At 44.1% G+C, this 26,711-nt stretch overlaps 2 protein-coding genes across 8 annotated transcripts in view; both read right to left on the bottom strand.

The window, feature by feature from the left end:
- The window catches only part of EVL (Enah/Vasp-like), a 159,070-nt gene that overhangs the window by 1,788 nt on the left and 130,571 nt on the right, over positions 1-26,711 (bottom strand). For 5 of the 7 annotated variants that reach the window (XM_074825099.1, XM_074825102.1, XM_074825096.1 and 2 more), the window contains exons 4-12: positions 19,242-19,305; positions 14,784-14,845; positions 10,384-10,613; positions 9,610-9,731; positions 6,117-6,177; positions 4,649-4,715; positions 2,816-2,882; positions 2,649-2,711; positions 320-386 (exon numbers count right to left, since the gene is read on the bottom strand). In XM_074825099.1, the coding sequence (XP_074681200.1) occupies positions 320-386; positions 2,649-2,711; positions 2,816-2,882; positions 4,649-4,715; positions 6,117-6,177; positions 9,610-9,731; positions 10,384-10,613; positions 14,784-14,845; positions 19,242-19,305 (803 nt within the window). The remainder of the gene's footprint in view (positions 1-319; positions 387-2,648; positions 2,712-2,815; positions 2,883-4,648; positions 4,716-6,116; positions 6,178-9,609; positions 9,732-10,383; positions 10,614-14,783; positions 14,846-19,241; positions 19,306-26,711) is intronic. The other 2 variants (XM_074825103.1, XM_074825100.1) reach the window with 1 other exon arrangement.
- Positions 11,598-14,299, bottom strand: LOC141922937 (ena/VASP-like protein). Its single transcript, XM_074823094.1, has 2 exons — positions 14,295-14,299; positions 11,598-13,764 (listed from the first exon to the last, which is right to left on the bottom strand). The coding sequence occupies exons 1-2, from the start codon at positions 14,297-14,299 to the stop codon at positions 12,570-12,572; spliced, it is 1,200 nt and encodes a 399-aa protein (XP_074679195.1). The 3' UTR covers positions 11,598-12,569.

The raw sequence follows: 26,711 nt of genomic DNA, 5'->3' as shown, positions 1-26,711 counted from the left end.
ATGCAAGTTTAACACGGTTGTGCTTGTCCCCCGCCTCCACTGACGATCAGAGCCTAGCACTGCTAACAGCTATGTCTGCACTCCCAGGCCAAGGATGCAGAAGATGCTAGCATATTTATTTGCACATTTTTGTACAGACATCTTGATCAAATAGCAGTGAGATTGTGCTCTCTTGCTGCTCACCAGCTAGCCCTTCTCTAAGCACCTAGTTGTAGAGGAAATCAGAAGACTGAACAGCTGTTTTGCTTGTACAGCGCATGCATGGGGGAAAATGGGTAGCTCGTCAGATCTCTTAAGTGCGAAAGACCTTTTCACTCACCTGTTTCATTCGATCAAAATCTAAGGCATCCATAGCCACATCATTGCTGCTGCTCACTGGCTTCATCCTTGAGAAATGGAAGAAGAGCATAAAAAAGCCAGTCAGTTCCTTGCAATGCATGCAAAGCTACACCCACCTGATGGTGTGGATGAAATCCACCCCAGCGCAGGAGCACCCGCGCTGGAGTGCTGGACTGGAGGCTCCCTCTTGTGCTACTCAGGAGCGTTTGGCAGCTGGAGAGCAGCACTGCCCCCATTCACACAGCCTGACCTTCAAAGATGCTGCTTTCACCTATTGCAGATATATTGGAGGGAGCGCAAAGACTGTGCTGAAACTTTTTTTTTTTTGGTGTTGACTCTCAATGTTTTCAGACTAGAAAATGCTGAGATGTCTTCAGGGGATAAAGCCTGTTTAACACTGTATTTTATGACAGCATTTGCAATTTGCAAGCTAGGTATCTGGTTTTCTCTCACAGTCTGTTTTCTGTACAGCAACCCTGTCTTGGCCACCTAGACTTTAATCGGGTGCTAAAGTAATAGTAGAATACAGGTTAGAAAAATATCGTAGGGAGAATAGTATCCTGTTAACCCTCTCCTTGGAAGGCCTGACTGAGACAAGTGGAGCTTGTTGATAGCACTACGAGGCACAGGCACTTCTTCTTGACCCAGAAACAAAACCAATCTGGCCTTAATGACTAGTACACTTGAGTGTTATCAGTCTTCCAGGATGCTGCTAGTCAGTGGGCTGAATTCTGATGATGGCTGATAAAATAAATTAAGGAAGCAGAAGCTGCTTGACGTTCTCTTTTAATCAGTAAATCTAAAACATTTCCAAAGTTCACCATGCTGTATCATATGTAGAAAAGGCTTCAAATAACTTTGCCATCATCTTTGGGCCCAAACTGGGGGCTGGAGGAGATTCTGCCACTCCTGAGGGTATGCTTGGGCTTGCAACCCTTTCTTGGGAAGATCTTAACATGTCTCCTACCATTTCACAGATACAAATGCCATCAAACTGAACAGGAATGGAAACAGGTCACTGCTGAGAGCTTTTGAAACCTGCCCTGCTGCCCCCCCAAAAGTCATTCGAGCAAAGACTGAGCAGTATTCCAGCTGTTAAACTAGGAAAGGATTTTTCTCCCACTGAACTTCTCCTCCCAGGATGGAATGGCATTATAGAAGATAGCTGGTGAAAACTTGATAGCTGCTTTAAATAGCCCATGTTTCACTCCCATTTGCAAGAAGAAGGAATGGTCTTTCTATATGTTTGAAACTCTCACATATTTCCTAGAACCAACGTGTTCCATTGGTTTTAGGAGAGCTGGAGAGACTATATTTTCTCTAGTGACACTGCTGCATCCCTCTGAATGTTTGGGCAGGGCATATTCCAGCATCTTTAAGACAGCAGCAAGTATGTGTAGATAGTTGCCATTGGCAACTTTCTCTCTGCAGACTATCAGCACTGTTGTATATGTAACAGTGTAAAATAAGGGATTTCTCTTTGCAGTAAATGCTAAACATACCTACGCCTGTGTTCTACCTCCTTATTCAGCTTATCCATCCATCTCAGTGTCCAGTACTGCAGTAACACTGGTGGTCCTTGACCAGCACTGGAAGGAAGTCTATCTGTCCAACATCAAACTTTATCTCAATCTCTGTGGGTAAGAACATGGGTGGTGATACTGCAGCTTGGCTGTTCTGACTGATAGGACTTCTGGAGTCCTACTCTAGGCTTCTTGGCTTTTGACACCTGCCAGCTTCTGTACCCCATATTTCTGCATGCCTGTCTGTGGCTGGACCTTTTTACAGCTTGCTGTTGTTAACTTACTGCACCAAGCTTTGCTCTCCTTTCTCATGCACTCACTGCAGTTGCGTGGATGGAGGAATAACTTCCCTTCTGCCAGCTGTAGGCTCTTCAGATCATTTCTGCCTTTGGTTTTGAATTTCTGCAAAGGTTGGGCAATGAAAACTTCTCCTATTGGCAGGGTCATCCTGAATCTGCTGTAAAAAGATGCTCCAAAACCTGCCTTCCACATGGCACAGTGCACTGCCAAGCCCATGCTTCTGATTCATGAGCATGGATGCTTTAAGCACTTGCTTAAGTGTGATTAAAGTCTGTGATGCTTGTGACCACCTGAGCAGGGGGCTGTTTCCATGGAACAAGCCTTTGACATGACACACTCTACCTTCACACTTTGTGCAGTGACAGACAAAGCAGATTGTAAGAGAATAAGTAAAAGACATGACAGAAGATGAACATTAGTGCTGAATGATGGGATTAGCCAAAGGACAAGCCAAGACAGTTAAGAAGCCGGGCTGTTAGCCAGTACCTAGAAGACACGTGGGATTGTGTGGGGCTCTTAGCTTCACAGCTCTTCACCACTGATGGATTTCTACAGCAATGGAATGAAACGAGACATGAGTTGTGCACATGCCACGGGGACAGCATGACCATCCTGACTGCTAGCCAGCTGCAGGGACACCCCGTGCAGCTCACCTAGAAAGTAATGAAGATACAGGCTTTTCAACAGAATTGCTCCTTTCCCATGGCTTCTTCCCAGAGTCTGGAAAACAAAAATGAAAAGTTATTGTTTATTATTTTTCCTCTAATGGTAAAAAGATCCTGAAGTTGGTTGTCTTATACAACTGCTTTCATTCAGTGAGGATGAATGACTTAGATCCAGGAAAGCAGGATTGCTGAATGAGTGCAATTGCCTACATTACAGAGGAAGCACTGGCAAGAATCTGCTTAGTGATCCCTTTAATTAGGTATTGGATAGTTAAACGATACTAAAAACTCATGGAACTGGGACAGTAGGAGGAAAAACATAAATCACTTCTATGGTGCAGGGTCTGGAGCACATGTCGTATGAGGAACGGCTGAGGGAACTGGGGTTGTTTAGTCTGGAGAAGAGGAGGCTGAGGGGAGACCTCATCGCCCTCTACAACTACCTGAAAGGAGGTTGCAGAGAGCTGGGGATGAGCCTCTTTAACCAAGGAATAAGCGATAGGACAAGAGGTAGTGGCCTCAAGCTGCACCAGGGAAGGTTTAGACTGGATATTAGGAAGCATTTCTTTACAGAACGGGTTGTTAGGTGTTGGAATGGGCTGCCCAGGGAGGTGGTGGAGTCCCCATCCCTGGAGGTGTTTAAGAGTCGGGTCGACATAGCGCTGAGGGATATGGTGTAGTTGGGAACTGTTAATATTGGGTTAATGGTTGGTCTGGATAATCTTCAAGGTCTTTTCCAACCTAGACGATTCTGTGATTCTGTGATATTAAGAAATACAGGCTAATTGCTGCAAGACTTATTTTATTCAGTACAATACTTATTTATATTTTAAGTTAGAAAGTCTTAGTTTTTTTGTCTGCATAGTGGGCAGAAATTTGGGTGTATCTAAAAAAAGGCAGTGAGACCCTTACTATGCAAATCTCCACATAGAATTTATTTAATATTGTCTATATTTCTAACTCGCAGAACATTCCCAAAAGCTGCACCACATAACCCTTCTTACTGAAAATGCTTACTATCGTCCCAGTCTCCTCCTGTGCAAATAGTCAAAAATAAACTGTTTCAGAGACTTGAATAACACACAACTTCATACACAAGGGTTTGCTCCTCTGTGAGGTTGTAAAAAGCTCTTTAAAAGAATTATGGGCACTCCCAGGAAATCTCTAGATCTCGTCCCTCATTTACATGCACCTTTCTCCTGGCTTCTTCCCCTTCCCTTGCAAAGCATGCAAATCATGGCTTTGTTCCAAAAGGAAGCTGGAATGGTTAAATACTCACTCCCTTGAGAGAGATTTCTTTTAGCATGTATGAAAGCCAAGGCTGATGCAAAGATAAATCTGACTGGCTTGCAGCTTATCTACTCAGATACAGTTATTTCAACTCATCATAGGAAAAACTATTTTGGGAGCTCCTTAATTTCACCTAGTAACTCTCAAGATCAGGCTTACTGCAACAAGCTACTAGGTTAAGGAAGGATAACAGTTTGAAACCCAAACCCCAACTGTATAAACCAGGACAGCTACACTACCAAAAGTAAAATAATACAGCCTTTCTCTCTTAGAAGATTTAGGTACACAATGTTGAAGATACAGATCCTGAGCTACATGACTAGAGACCGTTAACTGGCTGTATGGTAATTTTCTTGGCTGTGAAGCATATAAAATCACAATTTCTTGCCAAGTACAATTTTTTAAACAATAGGTATTTGTGAATTTTTCTGTTAAGTTACTGCTGCTGCACTCAGAAGTAGGATGAACTGAGTCTAGAGGTGGTGGAGAAGACTGTAAGACAACTAAAACTCTAGTAGTGCGATTTAATACCTGACGAATTTTGCTGCTGCTGGGCGGGACCTCGTGTACTGGGTGAAGGAGAGGTGCTAGCATCATCCTACAAAGAGAAAAACAGGACATTACTGAATTCTGGGGACAAAGTGCAGAGTCCCCTTCTACCCTGGAGACCAGCTGCAGCACAGGTGGTACAAAAGCAAGTTTCCTTCAAGCATGTCCAACAGGCACTGCTGCCAAGGTATGGGTTAAAGTACATTTAAACTTTAACCTTTCACCCCCTTTAGCATGGTAAAATACACCCTTTTTATTTTTTGCTAATATGGTCACCTTTTCACGATTCCACTCAATCACTCCCATCCCTGTATACGAAACCAGGCTGAATTACCACTCTGAAGTTCTGGCTGCTGTTGTCTAAATACAAACCATACGTTTCCCAAATTTAGAAACTCTCTGTGATATGGATACTGAGCCATCTGAAGGAACAGTAGGTCAGATCCCAGCTTTTTATCCCAGGACAGTCACTGGTATCAGTAAGAGTGGTCCAGGTACTAACAGAATGTAATTAAATCAATCAATACTTCTCCTAAGTAGAAGATTAAACACTACGCCACAGATCTGGACTCTTTTTTCTGAGATTTATGTATGAGAGATCGTAAAACATTCACCCATATATTGGACATGACAATATTATTTAGCAGCACTCAAAACACAGGCACAGCATTAACTGTGCATTGTAAAATGGAATTGCACCCAGTTTGACAGAAGATACCCCCCCCACCACCACCAAAGTGTACTCAAGACACACATTAAACAGATGTTCTCTGGAACATCTGTTTCTCTCATGCTTCTCTCTTTGTGGACAACATACAGACAGAACAGTTAAAACAAAAATGAATCAAAGTTCCCCAAAGTTGTCCAAATTCCATCTCATTTCACTGTAGGTATCATGAACACATATTTTAACTTTTGAATGGTCTAATGGTTAATACACTGCTTCTCCTTCACCACCCCAGAGACATGTTTTATGTGCACTCTGGGGTCTGAAGTGAGCTGATTCTTGCTTTGCATGGAGGCTGGCAAGCCAAAGTTATACCACATGGTTGATGATACACTTCAGCTTTGCTGAAGCTGCAAATTTAAAATAAGAAACATGAACTTGATCTCAAGTTGACTTGCCAAAATGTTCAATGCATCTTCTTAAGGGGCAAGAATCTACTGTACCCTACAACACTTGGATCAGACCATGAGAAAGTGCCTATGAACATGGTTTGGACAATACCTCACCTATGAATAAGGCGGCAATTCTTCTCTATAGGGTGCTGTTCCCCAGAAAGGTGGAAGCAGTTACATTTAGCTTTTGACTGAATGCGCAAATCTATTCCTGGATCAGCAGTGCTTGTCATTGCCTGCCACACACAGTGAATGAGCACAGGACTTTGGCTTGCAAGGCAGCACATCAACATATTTGCAAGAGCACAACAGTGAGGAGTCTTTCACTTACATTTTGGCTTTCCTCTTCCTTTTTGTCAGCTGGCTTGTCTGACTGCGACGCTGCTTTCCTCCTTTTCAAAGGAACACGAGATAGAACACACAGTCAACCCTCTAAAAACACATCCTCCATGTGGGAAGGCTGATTCAGGCTCTGGTGGGACTTATTATTTACTTAGTTCATCCTAGCAAATGCAACAAATGGATGTGTTCGGTTGCATAGGATTGGGGTGGAGGTGAGGAATCCAGACCTCAGCAATATGACTCAGGGAGAGGGGCAATACTATAAGGTGGTGTTTAACAGAGGAATGCAGGGTGCAGAGCACAAGGAAATATGTCGAAGCAGAGGAAGGAAGCACAGCTGGGTATGTAACTGGGTGAGAAGCGGATGGCTTCTCTCTAGGGCTCAGGAAGTGCTGGCTCCTCTGTCCCACATAAGAGAAACAACCCAAATACCCCCAAGGGGTTTCTGAGGACCAACCCAACCTCCCCAAGTGGCTCAGGTGGGTATTGTAGTGGTGACACTTCACAGCCAGCTCTAATATCATTTTGCCACCTGTCCTACATCCCCCCATCTCCGTTCCACCCAGAGAAAGGGCTGTGGCAGTGCTCCCATGTGATGGGAAGACAGTCAGAAAAGCCCTTCAACCCTGGGAAAGATGGGCACCATTTCTACTCAGCCAAGACCCCAGGAAAGCTCTGGCTGGAGACCAGGAGTCAGGAATCGAGTGCACCAGCCTGGGTTTTCAAGTGCCTTTGATGAGTGACGGGAGATTACTGCTGTCTCAAATCCAATTCAAAGGCAGCAGAGCTCCTGAGCCCTGTAGTCCCAGCACTGGCACTGTTGGTGGTGCCTACAGAAGCTGAGCACAGACCTGAGACCCTCACTCTGTCCTGCTTCCCAAGGAGAGACAAAACTCTCCGAGAAGCAAGTGGCAAAGAGCTGCAATCCATCCACTGGAGCAATTGGACATAAGAGTAAACAAAGATGTTGGTTGTTTATCTTTGAAGAACGCATGGTAAAACTTCTTGGGTGTTAGCCACACTGGCTGAAGAAAAGAAAACCAAATTCTTGATTTTCAAGGCCTATTTAGGGTCTAAACAGTACTCAAGTGCGTCAGGTACTGATTCTCTAGACATCCAATTTCCCATTTTAGACATTTAGGGGAACTGCAGCTCTAGTCTCCACATAGATTTTGGTTGTGATGATCTTTATCCTTACCCACCTGTGAACACTACCCTTAGCAGATGTTTTTTAAAACAACAATATGACAGTTTTTTTTTATTTAGTCTTGCTTCTGAAGTGGACAAAATTCATCACACAGAAGAAAACAGTAGGCCCAAGTGGCGCTCAGAAACACTTCTGAGTTTCGAAACACTGCCACAAGTTTGTGAAAGGATTTTTTTTTTTCATATCACTGGCAAAAGGAAACCCTCACTTGATACACAGATTGGAGGATTTGATGTAAATTTGACAAAAAAACAGAGGAGTAAAATATGCATGTGTTTGCAGGACACTGCTCTGTGGAAATTATTTCCAGATATTTAACTGCATTACTAATTTTATTAGATCAGTAATAATTTTTATAGTCTTTCTCCAATATTTACTTGATTCTTCTGACGAAAAGAGGTTATAATGATTACAAACGTGAGCAAGGAAAATATTTATCAGGGTGAGAGACCAGTGGTAGATTGATGTCCTCCAGCAAACCTAACTGGGCTGGAAATGATAGTGGTTTGTGAGATGGTTCATTATTCTGCTTGCACTTCAATCCTGAAGCAAAGGGCTGCTCTCACAGGGGCCACTAAATCTAGAGCGCCGTATTCTATACCACCTCAGCTCTCAGAATCATTTTCCTCTGTTACTTACCCAGCACTGGGCATTGGACACATTCCCTGTTTCTGAGCATGGGGTTTTCTGCTCAGAAAAGGGCTCCTGAGATCCCATGCTCATCACTCAGTAATTCCTGTATTGAACATGCTCAGTTTAAAAAACATCTTTTTTACCTCCTGGCTGATAATTCGGTAAGTGCAACCTGAAACATAGTGCCAGGTCCTTTCTCTATGTCATCACATGCAGCCAAAAGAAGTCCTCTCAATATCAGTTTAACAGCACGTGCCCAGATTGCACCCTTGACTGATGCTTGTGTATTTCCAATGACTTACATGGCTTTGTGAAGCAAAATTTAGGAGACAATTCTGTTGCTATCAACTCCCTGTGAAAGGATTTGCAGCCCAGTTATTTTCAGAGTAGAGGCAGCATAGTGCTCATGGCACTACAGGTGCTTTTGTTAAGATAGCGAGGGGATTCGACCCTGAATACCTGAAGACACCACTGCCAAAAGTCGTACTGGAGTGCATTTTAGACTAGAACCACAGAAATTTTTAGGATTTCTATATCCAAGCATATGAGATGTCCATTTAGCTTGCTTGCTTGAACAGAGCTAGTTAGCCCAACATCTAGTTACCAAGCCTTACTTTGCTTACAGACACCTTCCAGTTCAGCAGGGTCAGTCTTGATATGTAGCAACACAAAACAGATCAGAAGGTGAACCAGTAAATAACTATTAAACTATTTTAGTTCTGAAAAGAGAGAAAAGTATCTATTTGGTATTTTACACTGCTGATACATTTTTATTGTGCGTATTTATTTAATGTTTTTGAAAGGATTGCATCCACAGTCCGTGTTCAGAATTCCTTCTGAAACAACCAGGACATGGAGGAAAGTTGGAACAGACCCTCTGAACTGGGAACTGTTTTTATCCTAGATAACATTACTTAAAAACTCCATCTCTGCACACTATACAACTGTAACTACTCTTCATTATTCTACTCATCCTTTTCTTTCAGTATTCATAAGCTAAAAAATCTTTAGAACGAAAACCAAAACATTTAACAATAGGAACTTGGGAGTTACAGACTGACAGAACATTACTGATGGAATCGGGGAAAAAAGAAAGCAAAAATAATTGGAATAATTGAGTGCCTTTTAACAGCTGTTAGCTTGATACATCACAACTCGCTTTAGTGGAGAATAACTTGGCTAGACTGCCTGAAACACACTGAGAATCGATAATAATTTACCTGCCAAGATGTTGTCCTTTTATTGCACTTCTGTTCATATTTTTGGGCCCAACATCCTGAATGTGCTGCATAAAGAATGATTTGTCTAAGCTCCTTTAATAGTTTACTCTTTCTGAAAACAGTAACTTTGAAATAGATCTCGTAAAATGGCAAAATCCCAGAGGATATATTTATCACCATCTTTGAAGGTTACCATGCTGCAGGATTTGCTACAGCAGCTAAACTCTGCCAGGTATCATTGCTGCACCAGCTACACTTTCATACTAAAGGCCAGGCAATGCTGGCAACTAACACCTATGCAGGACCTGTCAAATTGCAAAGCATCATCAAAGTGACCCATTGCTAATCAAAAATGACAGCACCTTGTTCCACAGTTTGCTGCAGAGCTCATGCTAGTGCTTACTTGAAGTCTAAGTACAAACCTTTTTGCCAGTAATTTATTCATTTCTTCCATTAGTCCTCCTCCGCCTCCTCCACTACTTGTTCGATTGGCATCGCTCTTAGAGACCCCACTGGGGCTGGACCCTCCTGAACCGTCTTCTGGCTTAAGACAGAAATCAGCATTGGAGTTAATGAAAAGTTTCATTTACAACCACACCATTAATGATTAGTTTTCCTAATTATTAAGAACAGCGATCACAATCACAGCCCAAAACCAATGATAGAATGTGTTCTGCCCTGGGAAGAAGACCCATATGGACCGTACTAAAACCAGGAACAGTCTGGGTGAGGTAAATGTATGGGCAAATGATGAAAAATGCTACAGTGTTGTTTGTTCATGATTATGTTTCCGCATGGTTATGCAACCCTTACCTAAGTGGACACCTATTGACGTGAGGCCTCAATAGCCTACACTGGTTTTTGCAAGCATGGTGCAGTTTTAACCACTTAGAATGACTGAAAACACTAACAGATAGTACAATGGTGGACTCTGTACAAAGTAATGAAATCCTGGCAACATGAGAACTTGCAGCCATTTGCTAATTAACATTTTCTGAACAGCAGAAATTCTGCCAAACATTTCCTGCTCAGCTTTACTTGCACTACAAACTCACATTTAAAAGTTCACCCAATGGTCAGCTGAAGCGTGTTTCACCATGTTTCACGCTGGATTTGCAGACCATTACACCAAGCTGTGCCAGGCTTCCCCACAGCGGAGAAGAGCCCTTCGGGGAGTCCCAGTGCCACCTCCTTACCCGTTGAACTCTCCTTAGTTTGGCACCAGCCAGAGCCGCTGCAAGCCCTGACACTGACCCATCTTCAGTGCCAGCCCCTTGGCCAGCACCTGCTGGCAGTGGAGGCGGCGGGGGGGGTGCAGCTCCCATGGGTGGTGGAGGGACTGGGGGGGGTGGCGGAGGTGGGGGCCCCCCGGACGAAGCAGGGATCACAGCAGTGCCACTGGGATGACCAGGTGGAAGTGCTGGGCCTGAAATGCAGAGAATACAAATTAGACGTGAAGCATGATCTCCTCCAGCCCATACACAAGGTCACGTTCCTGCTCCCAAGGCCATGACCCAACTGCATGACGAGTGATCAATGCAAGGAAGCACCAAGTATGCAGAAGAAGAGGAAACGGTGGTTGCATCAATGGTCAACTGGCTACAGTTTTGTCCTCCTGCGAGACCCTGGCAGTGATAAACTAGCCTTCTCCCTCCTCTTCTTCTCCATGACTGGGCTAGTGTTTTATTCTGTGCCGAAATAAAAACACTTCCCAATTCATAAGTGGCATCTTCTGCTTCTCTCAGAGCTTTCTACATGGAGATAAACTGCATCAGCCAACTCCATGGACTTCACTTAACATCAGCTTTTCACCAGAATCATGGGCTACAATGACAGATCCTCCTTTCTGTTGAACAGAAGGTGTGTGGCCTCAGCTGGTCTTGCAAAAGAATGGGGGGAGACTCTAGCTCCAAGCACCCCGAGGTACAGCAAAGCTCTTCAGAGCAGCAGCCTGTTGGAGAGGCTGACGGTAGGTAACTCCGTTGCAGTGTTTTGCCTGTCTGTAATGGGTCAGTTGAACACATACACTTCTGCAAGGGTATTTCCCCATGTTACGCTCTCTCAGAACAGGCTGCTCCTAATACATAATCACAGGTTCAGCTGTTCAGTAAGTGCTATTTTGAAAGACAGGCGGGTTTTGACTGAGGAACATTTGGAAACTGTATTTAATGTTAGCAGCCTGGTTTTCTTATCTCGGTTTTCTTACAATACTGCCTTATTTCTGTGGTTACTTTTGCCATTATTTCACACTCCCAATTCCATTCTTGAAATGAACCATAGCTGCTATTAGAAATACTTCAAATGTTTCAAGCCCTCTTTGGTTCACAAACATAATAGCTAGTAATTCATTGTGGGTACAGTTAATTGTAATTGCAAAACTACACCCACCTAATTAGAGGCCAGCCTGAGGCAAAAATTGAACGGAGTCAAAATAATGGACTGATGTGAGTTTAAAATAATTTTATTGAACTAAGTGGTTTTCAAGGACTTGTATCAGCTGAAGGACTGAGCCTCCAGTGGTTGCAATAATATTTTTAGCAGAAAGTGAAAGGAAATGTCTCAGTTTTCTTCCTTTTCTAGGCACATAATTTAAGCATTATATGTGGTTATAAACAGGAATGGATCCAAGTCACAAAACGTATGATCTGAATTGCAAATAGGCATTACTCTTAACTGTTCTGACTCTGCAGGCTTTAGACAAGCACTAGAAATCAAGACCATATGCAAAGTGGCAGACCCAAGGTCTTGATCTGCCTGCAAAGAAAAAGGTTTGCTGGAATAGTGACAGTGACAAGCCCTCAACTATAAATGCAGTTTATACCAGGAACAGAGTTTCTACAATTAAATAAATTACATGAGCACAGGGGATTCTGGGTAACTATAACAAAATCCATGTTACATCTTTTGCTGCTAACAGAAATACCATTTAAGAAAAAGAATAAAAATCACAATCTCTATCAGTATTGCTACACAGACAACAAATCTACCATAGACCTGGCCTCCAGCTTCAGAAGAGCCCATCTGCTACGTTTGGACCAGCTGAAAGTAAGTTTTGTACAAAGCTTGCTGCCAAATGCAATTTGATTCTGCTGAATTACAAAAATCTCCTTCTGGGCTAATACAGTAAGAATATGCATTGCAACAACCCAGCTACAGGGCCTTGGCCTTGTAATTCTTGCTTTTTACCTTGCTTTTAGCCCAGAAGGTCCCTGGACCAGTCCTGAGTGATTTTGATACTTTTCCACCTTGGTTTCAGAAATCATGTAGAGCAGGAATAGCCTTGGGTCTCTCCGCCCTTTTTCTAGCGGTCACAGGCAGTGTCAACGGGGCTTTTTAAATAGCTGAAAGCCAAGGCTTTATACAGGTCACAGCTCATTCAAAATCAGTACTTACTCAAGTGAGCAAAAGCTGATGAAGTCAGGTAAGGAGGGGTCCTCCTGGGCATAGTCACCTCAGACACAGCGGCGTAAGGGGGAGGCAATGGAAGACAGTGTGACATGGGCTGATACCACTGCTGTGGAGGACGAGATGATGGATGGGAGGATGGGGAGGGAGCCTGGCCAAAGGAGCTGGGGGAGCTGGTGATGATGGGCAGTGGGGAGGAGGGTGCAGCTCCTCGATGTGGAAAGGAGGACCCATCCATGCTTTTCACCTGGGTCCCAGAGGGGCCTAAAGCAATTTGTTCTTCAGGATGGCCATTCAGAGGTACGTTTGCCGAGGTCTCCTGGCCTGCTTTATCTGTGGGTGCCTTGACCCTGTCAGGCAGGACAGGAATCACAGGTAGGATGGTGGGACCACATGACTGCAGGACATCACCCCTCTGCAGAGGTGGTGCATTTGTGGCAGAGGAAGCAGAAGACTGAGGAGAGCATGAAAGAGAAGAGCGCCTGAAAGGCTGGTGAGAGGCTAAGGGAAAGTGGGAAGGATGGGGAGGTGGTGGAGACAGTGAGGTTCGTCTGATGCCTGGCATTATGGTCCTGCAGTTTGGACAGGCTGGAGAGGAGGAACCTGGGGCCGTTAGCAGCTCAGAGGCCGAGTGCCTGTGCAGGAGCTGCGGGGGCTCTCTGGCTCTCCGCAGGGATCTGAAAGAGGATTGACTAGTGGGCTCAAGGACAGCGGGTGCCGAAGAGACAGCGTTGGCATGAGGTGGTGATGGGGGCACAGCATCAGAGGCAGGAGCACCGCAGTTACTGCAGGTGGGAGAAGGAGACTGGGGCTGAGAGGGGGGAGAGCACACGCTTATCTGAAGGGTGGAAACTAAAAGAACAGAAAAGACAAATGAAAAGAGTAAGATGGCTACGCGGCAAGGAACGAAACTAAGGCAAAGCGGAACGGAGAAAAAGGAACCGTGAAGTAAACGCAAACAGAAACTCAAACAAAGCAAAGAGGAGATGGTGCAGGCATCGGTTTGGGGGTTTCCAACCCTTGGCAGAACAAGAGGGCCGTGTGGAGCAGGACCCTGGCAGCACGGGATGGGCTGTGTGCTCCCCCCAGGGCCATGCGGAGCAGGACCCTGGCAGCATGGGATGGGCTGCACGCTGTGGTGCCAGTGAGGCTCCTCCAAGCCCCGTGTGAATCTGAGTCAGGATCAGGAACATCGCTCTTGCACCAGGGGCAGCTGCAAGGGACATGTTGAACACAACGGTGGCCACCTTGTAGCCAGGGTGGCAACAGCCAGAAGACCCCAGGAACCACGTCCGCTGCTTGCGGATGCCGAGGCAGGATTTTGGCTATGTTCCCTACGCAGAATAGCACACAGTAACCTCTACCAAAACAGAAACTTCTGTTGCTGACTAAGGTATGTGTGTATGTCTGAGCCAGTTTCAAGTCAAAAACTAAAAAGTTGTAACAGCTAAGAAAAACCATTTCACTTATATGGCCAGATTAACTGAAAAAACTTCCCCAAAACAAAAGCCCAAACACAAGATGGCCACCTTGGCTTGCTTGCTCTGCCTTCTTTCAGAGAGGCAAAGCCATACTTTGTAGTTATAAGCTATTCTTGTCATCTCTTCTCTCAGCTTAGTGAAACTTAATATGCTATAGAAGATTTTCGTAAGCTCATTAAATATATATATTTTTTCCATTAAGCTCACAGAAGACTCCTCACTTCATGACCACAAAATCCCCACCAATGAGCATCTAGAGCTATATTTTCCTCTGTGCTGTAGTTTGCTTTGTGCTGCAGAGCGATGTGGAGCGCCTGACCTGGCACATCCAGCATATCAACCCTTTCATGCCAACATCCCCCGGAATCATGGAGTCACTCTTGCAGTGCCTGTGCTGCCTGCTCTCCTCACAGGTGTGGAAGAAGCATGGCTATGTCCCCTTGGTACGCCTAAAATCCCCCTCAGCTGTACAAGTTTTGCCAAGTGCAAAACCTGCCTAGCACCACCTGCATGCCCCTGGACCTGAGCCTCTGCGAAACAACACAACCATGCCCAAATGCACGTACGTCCCTAGTTGAAAATGTTTTAAAATCTAATCATAACTATAACCACTTCTAGCAGTCTAACTCTTGTACGGCACCACGCAAAAGTCACGTACAGCTAGAGGAGACAAGCAGGGAGAGGCTATATCTGCTTGGTTTGATACGTGCCTGTGGTAGAGGTTCTTCTTTCCAAAGATTCCTGGCGCTGTTGCTGTTGCTCCATCACTTGTCTAAAACAGCAATGAAAAAACCCTCAGTCATTATGTATTCGTTATAATTTTGAGTAAAAGCTTTATACACTGAGAAGCACTCAAGCTGTATGTCTCAGGTGGTGTGAGACAGTTCCTCAGAGAAATGCTGATCTTGTGAGATGGAGGTGGGTTTGATTTCCCTTGCCCTGGCCACAGCAGTGCCATTGCACACCTTGGGGAAGTGTAACCAGGACATTGCCCTGCACCTGCCCGACACTGCAGGGGTTGGTTGATCCACTTAAGAAAACTCCTTCACAGGCTCTACAGGAGGAACAACCAGTGCCCAAGGCCCTGAAGAGCAGGGCAGCCACGCGTGTCATTAAGCTGAAGTGCCTAAGTATGCAAGGAAAGAGTAAGGGGTGTCTTGCATACACAGTCCTGAGTCTTTTAATGATCAAAGGACTTGTAGTTAGAATGAAAATATAACGAAGCTTGACCTGTGTCTAGATGCTGCCTGTACAAAACCTGTTTTGTCCAGCTGCACAGCCAAGCCCTCTGTGGGCACTGGGCAGCCTGGCAGCCAGCCTGGCACCCCCCGCCCAGCACAGCCTGCCCACGGCGCCCGCCACCACCACGCTCCCTCCAACCATGCTCATCACAACACCGCACTGCTGATTTTTTGGCACCTTTCCCCCCAGGAGCTGCTACCTCCCGCGCTACCCAGGCCTGGTGTCCCACAGGGAAACACACTGCCAAGCCTCTTCCCGGGCTCTGCTTCCCAGAGATGTGCAGTTCCCAGGGCCCATCAGCAGAGGTCTTCTCTCGCACGCTGTAACACTGCTGCAGAAAGAACTGTCACAGCCCTGCCACAAACCCTCCCTGGCATTTCTCTCATTAAAAAGATTGATAGCTAAAAACTAGAATATTTGCCAGGCTTTTTGCCATGTGCAATACTAAAACACAACTCGGAAAGTACCTTACTGAAGCACTTGGTAATAAGGTTTATTATAATTTTCCTCCATGGTTTCTAGGCCAAGTTTGCCTTGAATTTCTTCCATGTATGTTTAGGCCAGTCTTAACCGCATAGAAGTCTCTTTTTTCTGCAACAGCTTTACTTCATGGTCTGTACAATAAGGCGAGATTAACTCTAAGCAACGCTCCTATTTTGACTCCTCACGTAATATTTTAGAGAGACCTCCCTGGTACATTTCCACTTGTACCTTCCCTAATTTTAACTAATTCTATCTTATTTACATACCAATAGAAGCTTTTTTTAAGGAAAAAAGTCCAGAAAAATAAAGTTACATTACATAGGAAAAAAAGAATGTCATAATTTGCAAAAAAAATTCCCATATTTCAATTCTAATTGAAAAGATGGGAAGAGAAAATCCACAATTTTGCTGTGGAGGGATCAATCCTAAACTGGTTTTATGTTCAGGACATGCAATCCATTGAACACAGGCAATTTCTGGAAATCTGTTACAGGCATCTGAGAAAATTATTGTATGTGCAAAGGGGAAACAGTTTTGAGGAACAGTCTTAGTTGGCTGATTCAACTGGTTTCATTTAAGCTATGACTATTTAAACCAAATAAATAGAAATCTTTTCTTCAATACATACCCTGACTCTTATTTGATAGTTATAGGGTGAGTGCATATGCAAAAGCATCATTTGCACTGCTAAAATTTCAATTGTAAACACATGTACTAAGAATTTCCTAAGCACACTGTCCCCTACAATAGCTTAGCATTTATTAGCAAAATTTGATGATGACAAACGACTTGACACATATATTTTCTTCATTAAACCTGGGGGAAAGTCTAGGTTTATCTGGAGGACAGACTTGGAAAACTCCAGCCTGATAGACCAATAAAGAATAGGGGTAAGACATCTCCATGTTGTTAGAGTCGCTGCGGAGCAGATACAGGTGCCAGGCTGCTCCCCAGAATAAGGGTCATCTGCAGCCATTTGAAATTGTTGGGGTTCATGCCAGCCCTGTCTGCCCTTGGGCAGAAGCACTTTATATGTGCCAAGTACACTCTCCCACACGTGCTAAAAGGAGAAGTTCTTACACTCTTAGGAAGCCAAATATATTCCAGTGGAACTAAATAAAGACTGAGACTGGCACAAGGCTGCTTAAGGAGTATGCAAGGAGTAAAGAACAAGAAGGGACAAATTATACTCTCTGACTTAAAAATATTTTTTTTAACATTGTATAAAGATCTCTAAAAAACCTTTTAAACAGACACATTTGCAGGGTAGTTACCATAACTTTATTTCCTTGCCTGCTTGTCCAAAAAAAGCTAGGCCTAAAATTAGGTCTGTTCTACACTTAAAGAATGCATCAGCATAATTAAAGCTGAAAATCCTCTAGTGCAGATGCAGTAATATCTAAATGCATCTACTGCTATAGCTTATTCCAGTCCAGTGGAGCAAAAGAAGCTTTCCCAGAACCATGTGCCCTATAGCAGTCAAATAATACCTACCCAAAAGGCTTTTACTATCTCTAAACAGAAAAAAAAAATAAAATTTTTTTCTAAGGTAGTTAGGCGGCTCACACTTTAAATGTACAGACCAGACACCTAAATTTGAGGGCTGTTACATATGGTCTAAAGAATCAGTGATTTCCACGGGTTAAATGAAGAGCTGGATCAGGTCTTTCAGCCAGGCAGTGGGGACAGGTGGCATACCCCATGCCTCTGGATGAGCAGGAGCTCTCCTCTGACCTTTATGATAGCTCTGCTATCCCAAAGTAAATCTTACAAATCTCGAGTGAAATATCATTCCCTGCTGACCCATTTAATGGTCATATGTAAATCCCTACTAAATCTCAGGCCATTCAGAGTTATTCACAAAGGCACAACGAACCAGTTTCCTTACAATTTCCTTACAGTTTTTGGAGAGGGAAAGAGAATCCTAAGTACTTACCACAGCCTGTGTAAGGGCCTTGTCTTAAATGATCTATATGTGATTTTGTATAGGCACCAGTCAGAATGGTAGCCCTGGAGCATCAATGCAAACAATATACCGTAACAATCCATCTCTGCTGCTCCAGGAGCATGTGATATTAAGCTACGTAACCCATAGGGCCAGGGCAGTCCCTGGATCCTGCAAAGGGGGCCTGTGCCTGCTTCCAGGTTACACCTGGAAATGAAGGCAGAGCCCACTCAGCGCCTGTCATGTCAGACCAACATCTGACATTTTTGGTGATGAACTGTCCCTGCAGGTCTGGTTCCACTAAAATACTTACAAACCCATTTATTAGCTGAACCAAACATTGGGCCACATCCTCTGGAGGGCTAACTGTGCTCTTGCTGATTATCCTCTCATTACAGAAGCAGACACAGACACCTTATTTACACAATACCAGCACCCAACTTGGAGCAGCAACAGGTCCTGCTGATTTCTGTACTCCAGTGCACTCCTGATGAAGTTGACTAGCTCACAGCTACCCATGTCATGGCAGAATATTCTGCGGTGTTTCTCACACAGTAGGAGAAACACACTTGCAGTGAGCAGTGGGAATACAATATGGGAAATTCCCAATATGGGAAACAAAGGTGATATTTTGTGTGCACAAGCCTATATTTCAACAGGGAAGCACAAGCCTGGATAAGCAGAGCTGCTGGCATGGACATCACCAATGACAGACAGATCACAGCTCTGACGGCATGGACTACCGGTCAGACTAGAAGACCTTGTCCAGAATGGGACAGGTATGTCTTATTCTTAGTGAAGGAAGCTGAAGATACTGCTGCTACTGGGATCTTGGCTGGATCAGCAAAGCTGAAATGAGATGGGCCTCATAATTTGATTATGGACATAAACATATGAGGATGGACTCTCCTGCCCACCTTCCCTTTGATGTCAAGGAGACCACTCCCAGTGGCTAGAGAAAAGGCCATGTGTAATAATGGCACTAAGTCTAGACATACATGTAAAGGTGAAGGCTATGACTTTACACTTTCATTTATTATCCTGGTTGAGACCAAAACATTCATAAAAGGCATGGCATACGATATAGAAATAGCCATATGCAAAATGGGCCTAAGCTATTACTGAGGGTGTATATGGTCCACCAGATGCTCCCTGGGCAATATGACTGTCAACTGCCAGCAGGTGATCCAGAACCAGGTAAGGTTAGGCTTTCTTAATGTGCTTCAGAAACACACAACCAACAAATTACTTTTAAACATGTTTTGTCTTTAACTCTGAACATCAGCATGCCACACGCTTGCCTTTGAGTAAAAAGCTTATCTAGGGCTTCAGTTCACTTCACCCTTTAAAAAGTCATTACAGAATCCTTAGCAATAATTACAGAAAATCAGCTTAAATAAGGTACAAGTAAAAAGACCAGTGTTTATTGGTCAGCAAGGACTGCACATTCATCTAAGTTACAAACTAAACTCTACCATAACTGATAAACTCCACTTACCTTCTCTGTGCTTCCATCTCATCTGGAGATGGCCCATTCTGGACCTGGCGCTGGGCAGCTGGACCTACAGAAAATATGAAAGAATGCTATTAGGAAAGCAAATGTGGCTGACTTTTTAAAGTGCCACTCAGATTAATTGCTTCTCGATCTTACCACAAGAGAAAAACCTCAAGCATTATTGCCCTCTGTTTGCTTTATTTTTTTTTAACTCATTTTTTCAACAACAACTCATCACCTCCTGTAATTTTTTAGTCTCACTGGGAGAATCCAATGGCTAAATGTGTGAGCACATTTGTCCAGAAACTTGGCATCATGGTAGCTGTAGACTACATACTAATCTCTTGGCAAGGGTGAAGACCCACAGTCTTACAAAAGATGTCCTGCAGGACAGTCCATAGCACAGGGATGCATTTCCAGCTTCTACAGGGTTCAGATCTAACCTCTCTAGATTATTCTGTGCTTGCATAGTAATTCACAGTGCTGAGTTTGTGAGCACAAATGCTAGCTAGTGCTGCTCTGATGCTAAGCTGGCATCAAGAAGCTACCTGATAGAAAGTACAAGGAGATGCAAAATTAAACAATCCTTTTACAAAGGTGGCTTTTCTTTTTACAACGCTGTCAGTCTTCTGCTTCTGCAGGATCCACACCAAGCTGAGCTTTCAATGCCATTCACCAACAAAACTCAACTATGCATGTCACCATTTAGATCACATCCCCTTTCTTGACTGTGATCATTTAAACTCTGTTCTTGGACGTTCAATCAAGCACACTGACACTACATGCCATTTTCAGAAAGAAATAATTACTCTGAAAATAAAATTAATTGTTGGTAACATAAGCTACAGTGGTCTTGGATTCAGTGGAAGGAGGATTGTTCCATTGATTTGACGAGGTGGGTTTCAACTTGGATTAAACAGATAAGAGTTCTATTAAATGCAACAGCAATTTTCCAGATAAACAGCACTGAGAAAATAGATCAGTTATATGCAGGAAATTATGTCTACCTTGTTTTATTTTATCTTATTTTCATCCTTTTAAAAGTTATCCAACAAGAGCAAATCAGAATTAAACACTTACAAACCCAAATATGTCACTCACAAATTGTTAAGGATATTTCTCTCCATTTTCTTTATATGTTTCTGCCAGGCAGAATGTCATCTGAACACAAATTTAGAAAGTATGACTGTGTGAAAAGAGGAAAGATGGCAGAAATGCATCACAGTCAGAAATTCCAGAGCGTTGACTGATCCTGGTGAAATTGTGCATATTTTTGAAATGTGTAAGGTCTAACATTTGCAGAAAGGGAAGACAGCACTTTCTGAAAATCAGGCCCATGTATTTCAGTTTTGGGTATCCCAAAAATGGAGCCAGTGACAACCACTAAGTCAAAAGCTCTGACATATAAAAATATCTTGCAATTGGGTATGAAGTGAAGACAGTTCACTTCTTTAATATCTCAAGTCTGACAACTTAATATTGTTTGTCACAGGCCTTTGACAAACTATTTAGACAGAAATGCCACATTTTGTAAAGATCACACGAAACCATGAAGGGCAGAGGGAGAGCGCGTTTCTTTTGGAAGCAAGCCTCAGGAAAGAACTTAGCAGGTATTTGGGAAGCACAGAGCAGGAGGCTCATGTGCAAGGAGTTTAAGGTGCAACGAGGATGCCATATTACTGCATGAATGCTTGTACTGTGCATCTTCACCACTGATGTAAAAGAAGGCCAGAGCTACTCCTGAGCAGCAGTTACAGAGTGACTTGTTTTGAACACAGTAGGAAGATAGGTAAGGTCCCATCCCCAACTTGTGGAACTGCACCAGGCTCCCCACAATCAGTAGTGTCACCAGTTTGGACCCTGGCTCTGGTGTAACACCCACGTTCTCCTGTGCACATACAGGTACCTGTGAGGTACTTCAACGAGCAGATACACCTTCCTCACTGGTAACAAATTCCACCATCACAAGCCTTAGCCATGCTCATCACTGCATATGATTTCATCATGAGAAAACTTCCTTTGTATGAAGACTCAGAGCATCCCACAGAACCCAGCACTCAGCTTGGAAAGAGGACTAAAAGTAGGCGCCAACGTGAACAAGAAATGCCGGAGGATGAGGCAGTAGAAACAACAATTCTTCCCTAGCAATAAATCATGTCAAAGTATATAGGAGGCTCTAATGATGCCATCTTAATATGGTACTTTGGCACGAATCTTCTCTTGAGGGCAAATGCCCAGAAAAATGAGGCAGTGTGCCCAGTGTGTCTAATACTAGACATGCAGAAGGAATCAAAGACCAGACTATCAACACCACACAAGAAATCCAACTCCTTTTTCCTGCGGGCACTGTTATCAACTGGCTGTGTAGGTTTAAAACCAAACAAATCCAACTAAATCAATTTAGAAAGTGGCCTAAAGAAATCCTTTTAAGGCAATGGTACAAAACACATCTGGAAGTTGGGGTTGTTGCTTTTGATACCTGGAGCTTTCTTAAGTTGATCTTGCATAGCAGGCAGGTAAATGAAAGAGCATATGAATCTGCAAACAAGTCCATCTCAATTTTCAGCACGAAGGAGTCCTAGTAAATTCAATGAGTTTACTTATATCTTCTGGTATGTATGTGAATGCTTGCAGGATTAAGACCACACTTGAAACTATACACACAGCTTTTGGCTGCAATACATGGTTGCAAAATGAACACTGGCTTTAAAAAACTTGTCTGTGGTACAGCAAATACCTGACATATTCCCAGGGCAGACAACAAGTCAATTCAGACAATGTTACTGGAAATTTTTCCCTCACTTTGCTGAAATAACTTAATTTCACTCCCTTATTCAGAGATGAGCTCCATGCATTAACAGTCCCTAATTTTTTTTTTACATTAAGAACCCCAGCTGATTGTTTCAGTTGGCAGCATTTTGTGGTTATAATTATTTGGTCATAGTGTGAAATGTCCTTAAAATGAAGCACATAAAGCTCCTAATTATGTTTTGAAATTGCCGATTTCTTCATAGCTTCTATAGAAATGCCCTTCTCTTTTGGCAGACAAAAACAAGAGAAAAAAGATCAGAAGGAAGGAAGTTACTTCAGGCCTGACCCAGTAAATAATTGACATTAAAAAACTCCTTGCATAAGTAGTGACAAATTTGCAGATGTTTTATTTCCACATTAATTTAAAAAGCCAGACAACTTTTCAGATGCACAGGATACACAACTGCAGAGCCCCCAAAATGCCTTATTTCCCTCTCCGATATCTTGAGACATGTAACAATTAGTGTTTTCTGAGTAATGACTAATTCCTCTCTTTTATGTCATTATTTTTTTTCATTTTTCTTCCATTTTACTAGTGACCAGTAGTGAGACATTAAAGAAGTGAACCGTCTTCACTTTGTATCCAATCATAAGATATGTCCTCTTCTGCACATCGGTTTTGTTTACAACAATTTTCTTCTCAAAGTGCTTTAGCAAGTTAAGTACCCTAACAAAGTTGGGAGACGAAAAAAGGCAAGCGTAAACAGAAGAGGAGGATGAAGCTGTATTAGGTAGCTTGTCCTCTCTCATGTGTAAAACAAGAAGCAGTGGAGTAAAAGATGATAAGATAATGCTACCTGAGGAGAAGCCTAGACCAGCTGCAGAGGTCAATCACAGCCTTTGGGAACAGGGATACCTGTTTTGTGTTCCTGCAGAGGCTTGTACTGATTGGAAGTAGTTGGAAAAGAGTTTGAGGAAAGTTGTATGTGGAGTTGTCCTGGGATAACAGGGTGTTCAGGGCAGTCACACCTTTTGCTGCCAGTGGGGTTACAGCTCTTCTTGCCACCAGTGGGGAAACACTGGTTCTGTTTGGCACTAGTTGTTTTGCTTGAGTTACTCACGACCACAAGAAATAACTCCTTCTGGCATCCTGCTTGTGATCTTATTCAAACCAATCATTTTTCTACAGTAATATGGAACCTTAATTTGCAAACCCTAAAGAAAAAGGATAGATGCACCCTGTTTTGGCAATCAAGGTTTTGCTTGACGGTGGCCAATACACTTAAAAGTCCAACCCAAGCTTTCAGGTCTGTTCATTGCCAGACACATAAATTCTGCTAGATTTCCGCCCCCTCCCAATCCAGAATTCTCAGCAGACTCAAGCACACCACTACCTGATCTGAGGTCTGCAAACAACTTCAGTCTCCATAATGGTGGAGCTTCTTGGTTTTCTTGTCCTTGAGCTTGCTTTTAGCATGCTCAGTCAAAGCTCATACAGATACTGACAGCAGGGATTATTTTTACGCTTGGTTCTGCATGTGTATGCTCTGCAGTGCACACACAGCAGACACCTGTTTGACTGAGTTTTTTAAATTCAAGTGTGTTTCTAGGTTTAACTCCTCTCCACATTTTTAGAAATTTCTTGGACCTGAGCAGACGTGAACAGTAAGTGCTCTTGGTGATGGCATCCTCATTTAGACTTGCTTCCCGAGTTGCCCTGTGAGCTGCCTCCAACCCTGACAGCCTTTGGGAACAGCCTCACAGAGAAGAGGGCTTCTCAGCACAATAACCAGGAGAGACAGTTTTGCTACTGTCCTGTTCACAGCTTCACAGCTGTTGTGATCTACATTTTTAGCAACTAATTAATGCAGGAGATACGCTGTGAATGTCTGTGTTTCCTCGCTTCCTTGCTTTGTAATAATTAACTGCGTTTTTATATAAGCATCTTGTGATTCAGCTCCAGGCAGATTTTGGGAGCACACCAATGTTTCCTGTGCTTGCTTTTTCTCCTCCTGCTCAGCTGCCCCAGCACCCACGCTGCCCTTTCCCAGCTGTCCCTAAAGATGGCGATGGGGAACTCCTGGCACAGGGCACTGCTGCGTGGTGAGTGTGACGGTTTCCATATGCCGGTGGTTGCTTCTGCACCCTTGTGTCCTGCTACTGCTCAGAGATGTCCTCACCCACACCCATGGCCAGTCACAAAATAGGACAAACTGTCACCGAGGGAAAACTCATGCTCTGGCTTCCACTCTGGCGTAGCTGCGGTGGGAAGGCACGAGCAAGCAGAAGCAATGTCATAATTTCTCTCCTGGTGCAGCCCCAGCGGCGTTTCTTTTTCCTCTTTTACTTACGCCACAACTGCAAGCACCACTGACTGCATGAAGTGGCAAAACTAGGCCCATTTCCCTAAGCAATCAGGATTTTGTGCTTCAATACAGAAGGTCCAGTCTAACCCACTTACAGATCTTCATTATGCACACTGGAAGCAGGCCCAGGTGAGGTTTCTGCAACCCCTATGGCCTCCATGGTGCTTATGGACAAGTGTGATGAATGTGGTAGGCTAACGAAAGGGTCCAGAGTCAAGAGCCGAGTAAGAAATATATTTGGGCTTTAAATTCATAAGATTGAAAATTTTTGTTCTGTATATGAACAGAACATGATGATTTTGTGTGGAAAAAACCATAGCAGACTATGGGAGGAAAAGAGGTGAGAGGCAGACAGCTCTCCCTCATTGCCTGATGGTTTCAGCACATACTTGGACTGCAGGACCGAGGTTCAGGCACAAGGTCTGACCTGTCATCATTTATATCCTGGGAATGTGAAATAAATACTTGCTTATCCCGACCTGAAGAAAGCATTCCAGATTACAAGTTCCTGCAGCTTTTCTTTCCCACAGAAATATCTCTCAAATAATTCGGCATTTTCTGACAGAAAAAAAAAATTAGCAGCTGTCAAAAGCATTTCTGACCAAGGCTGATGCCAGCCTCCCTGTTCAGGTACAGCTGGGCCACTGTTACCCGTGTCAGGGCACTGGGGAGGGAGTCCTGGCGGGGCTGCTGCCAGCCCCTGGGGCCAACCAGCACACCCATGCTGGCACTCACCTGGACAGTGAATTTTGCTGTCTTCACCATAACCTCTCCCCTTCACCCCCACACAGTTGCGGGGGTTGATCTCAGCTGTGCTGCTGCCTGATCCCCCCCTGAGCACCCCACAGGCAGACCAGCCCTGTGATGTGGGTGTGAAAACAAGTGGGCTCCAGCCCTGCTCCAGCCGGAGGGGTGAAGTTATCTGCATCTCCTTATCTTCCCCTCCTTCACAGTCTGGCTGTAATTTTAGCACTCTTGATGCAGTTGGGCAATCACGCTGCTGCTGCCGAGACTCTGTCAGCACTTTCAACATCTGCCACTGCCCCGAGGACCTCAGCCTGCTCTTGGTTCCTTCCGTCTGTCCCAGTGGGGACGGCATGTGCTGAAGATGTCCTGGCACGGCCACACGCCACCAGGCAGCACCCACCAAGGGAGCCAGCACAGGAACCAGGTGCAACACAGCTGGGCTAGTGACACTGCACTCAAACTCATTAGTAGAGACAATTATCCTGGACAAAGCATCGATCTAATTAGCCTAGATAAAGCACACAGATAAAACAGAGTGCCTACACTACTTCTGGGGCCCAACCTAGTACAACCAGAATTGGATGACATGGCAGGTCATGTAGACCTAAATTTCCACGTCGAGTTAAAGGACTGGGAAGAGGGAACACCCCACTCGCTGTGCCCCACTGCTGCAGCTGAGCAGAGCCACGGGCCCCTCACATGTGCTGCCACGCTGCTGCGGCGTTCCCACGCTGGGGGTTTGGGACTTCGCGGATCATGCCTCATTTGACGTGCAACAGCTCATGCGTTAGGCATGCTGCAGGGAGCGTCTGTCTGGCAGGGATGCAGGGGCTGAAGCAAAGCACAGACAGATGGACAAATGGGGCTGCTTTGTCCATGGGTCACTAGTAGCTCAGACTGAAATACTTTAATGCCATTAGGGTTTTGTTGTGCTGTTAACTATGCAACAGAGTGCCTACTGCTCCGTACAGGATCCTGTTGGATTATTCGAATCATGGTAAACAGAACCACCCTGGCAGAGAGAGGGAGCACGCCCACCGAAGGGAGGGTTTGGGTACAGTGCCACAAAGCCTGCTTTCAGGCAGTGTTTGCCTCATTCCTATTAAACATTAACTCAGAAAGAGTTTCAGAGACTGTTGTTCACAGGCTGGGTGCCTCCACGGCATTTATAACAGAGTACATTAAATTCCTTCTATAGCATTATTTACACATGGACCAAACTTTTCCTCTGAGAACTGCAAGAACCTTATCAGCCTTAATTAAGCTTCACCAATGCTCTGAGGCAGAAGTTAAGTGACTTGATTACACTCAGACCATGTCTGCACAAGTAAAATTTGTTTGCATCAATTTACCTACAGGTGAGATTTGCTACTGACACAGTTAAACCTATGCAAAAGGTCACCTAAGGCACTCTTATTCTGATGCAGACCAAATTAGTTTTGGTTTGACCTAAGGCGAGAAGAGTGCAGCGAAATGAGCATTTTCAGCTCTGTGCCAGAAAACTTCTCCACCTCCCTCCCTTGTCCCTTGGCGACTATAGTGCTGCAAGTCTGTGGCAGCGCAAAGTAAAACACATCCTCTTAAAACCATCCCCAGCAGTGTTCTAAAT

Source organism: Strix aluco, chromosome 4, assembly GCF_031877795.1.
Source record: "Strix aluco isolate bStrAlu1 chromosome 4, bStrAlu1.hap1, whole genome shotgun sequence".
NCBI lineage: Eukaryota > Metazoa > Chordata > Aves > Strigiformes > Strigidae > Strix > Strix aluco.
This window is presented reverse-complemented; position numbering and strand designations above follow the sequence as displayed.